This window comes from Cyprinodon tularosa, unplaced genomic scaffold (assembly GCF_016077235.1).
Source record: "Cyprinodon tularosa strain WSP-4 unplaced genomic scaffold, ASM1607723v1 ctg1411, whole genome shotgun sequence".
Taxonomy (NCBI): Eukaryota; Metazoa; Chordata; class Actinopteri; order Cyprinodontiformes; family Cyprinodontidae; genus Cyprinodon; species Cyprinodon tularosa.
The window spans coordinates 1-7,687 of record NW_024038234.1 but is presented as its reverse complement, the minus strand read 5'-3'; the positions used below and the strand labels follow the sequence as shown (position 1 = coordinate 7,687).

At 49.1% G+C, this 7,687-nt stretch overlaps 1 protein-coding gene across 1 annotated transcript; it reads right to left on the bottom strand.

Annotated features, from left to right (window-relative positions):
• Positions 1 to 835: 835 nt before the first annotated feature.
• si:ch211-117k10.3 (Krueppel-like factor 15) lies at positions 836 to 5,900 on the bottom strand. The gene is made up of 2 exons (XM_038278522.1): positions 4,838 to 5,900; positions 836 to 2,161 (listed from the first exon to the last, which is right to left on the bottom strand). The coding sequence occupies exons 1-2, from the start codon at positions 5,842 to 5,844 to the stop codon at positions 1,993 to 1,995; spliced, it is 1,176 nt and encodes a 391-aa protein (XP_038134450.1). The 5' UTR covers positions 5,845 to 5,900; the 3' UTR covers positions 836 to 1,992.
• Positions 5,901 to 7,687: the final 1,787 nt, after the last annotated feature.

The window sequence follows — 7,687 nt, the reverse complement described above, 5'->3', positions numbered from 1 at the left end:
ATGACTAGCCAAGGACTAGCCAATGACTAGCCAAGGACTAGCCAAGGACTAGCCAAGGGCCAGCCAAGGACTAGCCAAGGACTAGCCAAGGGCCAGCCAATGACCAGCCAAGGACTAGCCAAGGACTAGCCAAGGACTAGCCAAGGGCCAGCCAAGGACTAGCCAATGACCAGCCAAGGACCAGCCAAGGACCAGCCAATGACCAGCCAAGGGCTAGCCAATGACCAGCCAAGGACTAGCCAAGGACTAGCCAAGGGCCAGCCAAGGACCAGCCAAGGACTAGCCAAGGACTAGCCAAGGACTAGCCAAGGGCCAGCCAAGGACTAGCCAAGGACTAGCCAAGGGCCAGCCAATGACCAGCCAAGGACTAGCCAAGGACCAGCCAAGGACCAGCCAAGGACCAGCCAAGGACCAGCCAAGGACTAGCCAATGACCAGCCAAGGGCCAGCCAAGGACCAGCCAAGGACCAGCCAAGGACCAGCCATGGATCAGCCAAGGGCCAGCCAAGGACTAACCAAGGACCAGCCAAGGACCAGCCATGGATCAGCCAAGGGCCAGCCAAGGACTAGCCAAGGACCAGCCAATGACTAGCCAAGGACTAGCCAAGGACCAGTCCAGGACCAGTCCAGGACCAGCCAAGGACCAGCCAATGAATGGTTGCTACTGTATGAGTAACTTCTGCGTAACTTATCCAGAACTTCTCTCCAACATATCAGCGTATCTGCCGCGTTCCAGACGAGCGCTGAACGTGTTTCTAACTTCAAGCTACTGTATAATGGCGTATTGGCAGCGTTTTGGTATAAAGGGGGTTCACAGGAGGAAACCGTCAGTTCTCCTCCAGACTTCATCCCCATCATAGGGTGAGCCAGAAGGTGAGTGATGGATCCTCCCTGCGTTCACGCCCACCACCAACACACTTCCTAGCAGACATGACGCTCAATCTGCTGACACCAGAAACCTGCTTTCTTTCAAACAGCAGCTAGATTAATTCTGTGGCGGTTTGAACACCTGCTGAGGAGGAAGCATCCCGGGATACCGTGGAAGGTGTGAATCACTGGGCCTGATGGGTGCAGTTACCTCCTCACATGGTTTTTATCCTATACTGGCCCAGGCCTAAAGCGAATCCACATGATTGTACAGTTAGCTTTTCTGTTAAACCTTCTGCTGCAGCTAAACACCAACAGAACCGTGGTGACAGTAAGTGCTACTATAATAAAGTCAGGGCAGTGCCTCAGGCTGCACCGTTGGGCACCACAGAAGTTGGCTGCACATTGATCTGCCGCTAACGACGAGCTTATAAATGGTGGTCCATGCAGAGGGGCGGCTTCCAACCCGTGGGGGTCCAGAACTTCTGGTTCGGCCTCTCTGCCAGGAATCACAGTTAATAAGAGCAGCTGTAGAAGAACAACGCTGGGATCAACAGAGGTTAGCGATCAGGACAAAAGGCAGCGAGAAAGAGTCCATGACTGGGCGACTCGGGCGCCCAGGCATAAAACATTAACTTGGGAATTTCTGCAAAGTTTGACCAAATTTAGAGCAAAATGAAGGAGCAGGTCGTTTCTGTTGAGCGCTGCCATGCTTCAAACTAACCAGGCCACATCAGGGAGAAACGTTTACATGCTTGTTGTGCAGCGGATCCCTGACATTTGGCTTCAAGGAAGACGGATAATTGGCCGAAGTAGAGAGGAGATTACAGGTGTTCCCATTATTGGTTCAGTTCCAGGAGCTGTAGTGCAAGCAGTGGCTGGAGGAGGCGCCTCGGGCAAGATGGCCGCCTGTTATGTGTGCATCAAAGCAGGAAGTCTTGTTTCGGCTCACGGTTCATCCTGAGCTGATTGCTCTGTATAAGGCGAGCTCCTCAGATGCAAACGGATAAAAGCAGGGAGGAGAGAGAGAGGAAGGGAAGCAGCCCACTCTCTGGGTTCCTCACAGAGTTCTGCGTCTCAAAGCACCAAAGAGTCTCCCGGAGGCGGTCTGCAGCGAGCGGCGGCGTCAGACGGTGGCCCTGATCCCCCTGCCGGGCCTGGAGCTGCGGTGGACTTTAGTGTGTTTGGAAAGATGGTCGCTGCGCGCAAACTTCTTCTCACACAGCGTGCACTCGTACGGTTTGATGCCTGAGTGAGAGCGGCGGTGGCGGGACAGCTCGTCGGATCGGGAGAACCTGGACAGAGGAGAGAGGGCAAAGGTCACAGGTCACATGACTTTCATCATTTATACAGGAGATTAAATTCAACCTTCTGTCCTTTCCTGCAAAATGGTTTAAACTTTCTTTACCTTTTATACAGGCCGTCGTCATGACGACAGCATCATTGCAGTTTGTTCAGCTCTGCTACTGAAGCTGCTAAAGGATTTATGTTTAATAAAATATAACTCTCAATCTGAATGGAGCGACTTCCTATGGAAGAGGATTAGGGCCACTGAAAAAAAAAAAGTTTACAGATTTTTTTTATTTTATTTCAGTTTAACATGAGAAAGAAGTCAGAATTCTGACTTTTTTCCCATGTTAAACTGAAATAAAATTTAAAAATCAGTTTACTTTTTTTTTCAGTGGCCCTAATCCTCTTCCGTAACTTCCTCCCCTGCCACATCTGATAAATATTAAAGATACCAGACGCCAGTAGAAGAGACACCAGTACCCTGCTGCTGACGCGGGATGACCGGATTAATCTCTGGTTTAAACTGTCCAGATCGACCTAAACAATGATTTATTAAACAATACAATGATCAGCTTTAACTTTAGCAGCCTTCTGAACTCCTGACACCGTAAAACCTTTTGATTTCTTTAGCAAGTGGCTGATGTCACTGAGGCGCGCCGATGATGTAATAACGAGCAGGAAGTGCGTTTAGAACGAGCGCCGTGTTCTTTCTGCACGCGGCCCCGCAGAGAAAAGCCTTTAGGACCTTCAGACTCGGAACGGTTCTGGAAATCTGTCAGGAAATCCAGGATTTTTCAGGAAATCCAGGATTTTTCAGGAAATCCAGGATTTTCAGGAGCGGCCTTTAAATGTTATTAAGTTTACAGGTTTAACTGAAACTGATCAAAGTAACTTTAAAGGAGAAGTTCGGTTTTTTACACTTTAAGCCCATTTTCTGTAGTGTCCAGGATGAAATCGAATGATCGACACCAAAATGTTGACAATTGCTCCTGTCTCTGCTTTTTGGCTCATGCAGAATCCACCCCTGGCTGCTTTAGAATGGCTTCCATAGAGCATGTCCGATAATGTCCTTAAAACAACCTTAAACGTTCATTTTTTAAAATATGCTACTCACCGGGTCGTCAGCGCTGTTCAATGACGTTCCAAAAAAAGTTTCGTGAAGAAAAAACGTTCCTGTAGTGTTTTATTTAGCATTTTGTAAATCCCATTGAGTTCTGTAGGAATAGTCAATATTCCGCTGCCACCGGAAACGGAAATGGGGCCTGTTTACACAGTTGTAGTCTTTTCGCTTCACTCTGCGTACTCCGACGTCGAGGTGCTAACGTCTCTGTTAAACACTTTAAAAAACTCTGAAAATGGAATACGAAAGGTGGATTCTTGATTCTCGACGTCGGAGTACACAGAGTGAAGCGAAAAGACTACAACTAAGCGTAAACAGGCCCCATTTCCGTTTCCGGTGGCAGCGGAATATTGACTATTCCAACAGAACTCAATGGGATTTACAAAATGCTAAATAAAACACTACAGGAACGTTTTTTCTTCACGAAACTTTTTTTGGAACGTCATTGAACAGCGCTGACGACCCGGTGAGTAGCATATTTTAAGAAAAGAACGTTTAAGGTTGTTTTAAGGACATTATCGGACATGCTCTATGGAAGCCATTCTAAAGCAGCCAGGGGGGGATTCTGCATGAGCCAAAAAGCAGAGACAGGACCAATTGTCAACATTTTGGTGTCGATCATTCGATTTCATCCTGGACACTACAGAAAATGGGCTTAAAGTGTAAAAAACCGAACTTCTCCTTTAAAGTCTTCTTTCATTATTCTTATTTTTCTTTTGAATTACAATCAGGGCCGCAGTGGAGATTTTTTTTATAAAAATGAGAATAAATAATGGGTTTTTTGAGAATGAAGTAAGAAATTTCACGAGAATAAAATCTTTAAACCAAAAATCTGTTTCAGAAAGAAAGCTCCGCCCACCAGATGACAGCCAATCAGTCCACTTTCTCCGACATTCTGATCGTAATTTAAAGCTAAAAGACTAAATATTTCCTTATAACTGATGCTAAAGTATAACTTCCCATGATGCTCCACTTCATTATTTTAAAGAAGACAGCACTTCCTGTAAGAGTCGTCATGAAATATAACTTTATTCTACTAATATTAGGACTTTGTCGTAATGTTGCGACTTTATTCTAATAACATTTTGACTTTATAATGTTACTTTATTCTCGTATTTAAAAATAAATCTCTATCCTTGCTCAAATTCTCCGTCTCCTTTATTTCCTCGCAAACTTTTCCTATGACTTGATTTTATCAATGTGGACGTGTTGTTAGCAACGTTAGCAGTTAGCCACGGTTCATTTATTATCGTTTCCTTTGCTAAAAATGGGTAAAACGTCACGTAGACTGCCCCAGGTACAGACTGCCTGCAGGTCGGTCCCTGATTGATGGAATCTCTGTTTTTTTTTGGTGGAAAGAGAGGCAGCAGTGGAGACATTAAGGCTAACGTTAGCATCCGTGGCGGTCTGGTTTCAGCTGTCATGGTAAAAAGTTTAGTTTCTGAGTTTGCGACGTTTCTTTCACGGCAGGTCAAAGGTTTGCGTAAATAACTTTAACTCAACGTTCATTTTTCCGGTAAAACATCGGCTGCGTGTTTTTCTGCTTTTCTGTCTTACGTACTTCCAGCCGCAGTCCGGCCAGCTACAGGTGTAGGGTTTCTCCCCCGTGTGCCGGCGGAAGTGCGCCTTCAGATGGCTGCTTTTCGTGTACATCTTCCCACAGCCCGGGTGGGAGCATTTATGGACCCTCTCAGTGGGGGACGCCCTGCTCCCCCGGGGGGCTGCGGCCGTCAGGATGGCCGCCCCCTGACCGGCTCCCACCGCCGTGATCTCTAGAGTCCTTGTGGTGATGGGCAGAGGTGCGATCTTCACATACTTCTGGTCGGCTGATTTGTTATCAGCGGTTAGCGGCAACAGGGCGCCGGTGGGTGTGGAGGAAACCTGGGGGGCCACCAGGGTGAGGTTTGGAGCCGTAGCCCCCTGCAGGCCCATGACCAGATGGGTGAGCCAAATGCCGCTCTGCGCTGATGGAGGAGATCCTGCTGGAGCCTGAGGCTGGGCCAGAGGTACCGGCTGCAGCTGGAGCACCACCGGAGCGCTGAGGAGCATGGGCGGGGCCACGGAGGCTGGCGAAGGGTTTGCTGGACGGGGAGGAGACGGCTCAGCCTGGCCGGGGGCGTATTTCTCTTCCTCGGGGGTCTCTGGGGAGGACGCCCCGACCGGCTTACTTTGACTCTCTGCTGAGGAAGATGAGGAGCTGATGAAGCTGCATGGCAGAGGAGAGGCTTCCTCCTTAACTTGTTCCATCTTTTCCTTCAGGAATTCCTCGATGTCCTCCAAAGTGGGGGAGAACGGCGAAGAAAGATGGAAGGAAAACTCGGGCAGATTAGGCTCCTCCTCCTCCTCCTCTGCCACGCCTCTGAAAATCTGCAGAATGAATCCTTTCTTTTCCTCCTCTTCATCCTCCCTCTCTTCAGGGCTGGAACTCTGCATGGTCCCTTCATGGTCCCCGGCCCCCGGGCTGCTGCGGACCCCGTCCTCCTCCAAGAAGGAGAACAGGCTGCTGCTGCTGTCCCTGAACAGCTCAGACTCCACAGCCAGCGTCCTGCTGCTGCTGACGGACACCATTGATCCAGGCCTAGTGCTGCGGGGAGGGGGGGGGGACCACTGACAGGCGGGGAGGGGGGGGGGGGGGGGAACCACTGACAGGCGGGGAGGGGGGGGGGGCTTCCCAGAAACCTGCAAGGACAGAAGTCAGTGATCAGGAAACCACCGTAAAAAAGAGACTTTAGAAAACAGAAAAGGTTCTATGGCGTTAATCAGACAACAATAAGAGAACCGGGCTCCATCAGAACCATTAGAACCATCAGAACCATCAGAACCATTAGAACCATTAGAACCATCAGAACCATCAGAACCATTAGAACCTCCTGGAGACGGAGGTTTTTCCACCGCTGCTGATGAGGATGACGCCGCTCCTCACAGCATCAGTCCAGGAGCAAACCAGAGAGGAGATCCAGAAACTACAGAAAACAAGGATGTTGACGACCAACAGAAGCTCTTGTTAAACACGGTGGTGGCAGCATCATACTCTGGGGCCAGGGACGGCTAAATATGCAGCCAACAACCAAGCTGGGAGGGAGAGAAAAAGTGCGATTGCAGAACTTCTGGATAGATTAGAGGAGAGCAAATGTAGATTTAAGAAGTAGATTGCATCTCCAAACTCCACTGCTGCTGCTAGTTTGCCTGCAAATATAGAAAATCGTTCATAGATCCAACAGGTGGCGCTTTGATGCAGGGATGGAAACTTTCTTCCCTTTTTTCCCCAAATCCTAAAACTATAAATCACACCAAGGAACGCTGGGATGGAGGATTTCAGGGTTACAGAGCTCTGCTCTGATGATGTCACTTCCTGCTTGGTTCCTCCCAACAGAAACACGTCCACCATAGAAACATTCCTTTATCCTGTTTCTATCGTTTCATCAATGCAACTAAACTTAAACCGCGCGGTGAAGTGGCGAAAGGATGAGAACTGGTTATCTTATGTGTCGCAGTTATTTTTGATTTATGCTCACTATTGAAGCTTGCTCTGCGCTAGCTTATACTGCGGCGCGTTTAGCAGCAAAATGCTATAAGGGTTTAGAAGCAGAATGATGAAAAAGGGGTCCCTATGTCCTCCAGCAGTCTAAGCCTATAGCAGCAGAGCTATAGAGATAGATCAGGATAACCTGAGCCACTCTAACTAATTTTTGCAATATTCTATATATATTTTGCAATAGATATAGAAATATATAGAAAGGAAATTCTAGAAACCTCTTTGATCTGGGATTTAAATGACAGGTCCTGATCAAAAACAACACCAAGATTTTTTACTTTATTATCTGAAATCAGTTTAATCCAAATGAAGTGACTGACTAATCAGCTTCTTTTTCTTTTGGAGGTGCAGCCCCCCCCGCAGCCCCCCAGAGGGGAGCAGCCTCTGTCAGACAGCCTGGCACATGTAGCAGCAGGGCCTGTATGGAAACACGGCCCGCAGCCACGGACCCACGGAGCCACGCCAGGCAGCCGCAGCCACAACAACAACCACCGAGCCTCAGCAGAGGGAAACGAACCACAGCTCAGCCGCGTGGACAGCGGAAACCAGCAGCATGGTGGGAAATCCACGAGCCTCAAGTTCGGCTGGATCAAAAGAAAAGGAGAGGAGAGGAGGGGAGGGAGGGGGTCTCGCGGCCGCCGCGGATCAAACCTACCGACTGTTAGCAGGAGGAGGAGGCCGCTAATCATCGACCTCTGTCGGCCTTCTCACCGTTTTCTGCTCGCTTCCGTCGTGTTATTGTCGCCGCGCGCTCACATCCCGTCCTTGCCACGGGTCCATGTTGGCATTCCTCTTCCCCAGGTCACGTGACCGCATCGCTGCACAACTCGGAGGCATGGGCCCCGTTCTGCAACGGTGATTGGTCGGGCGCACGGA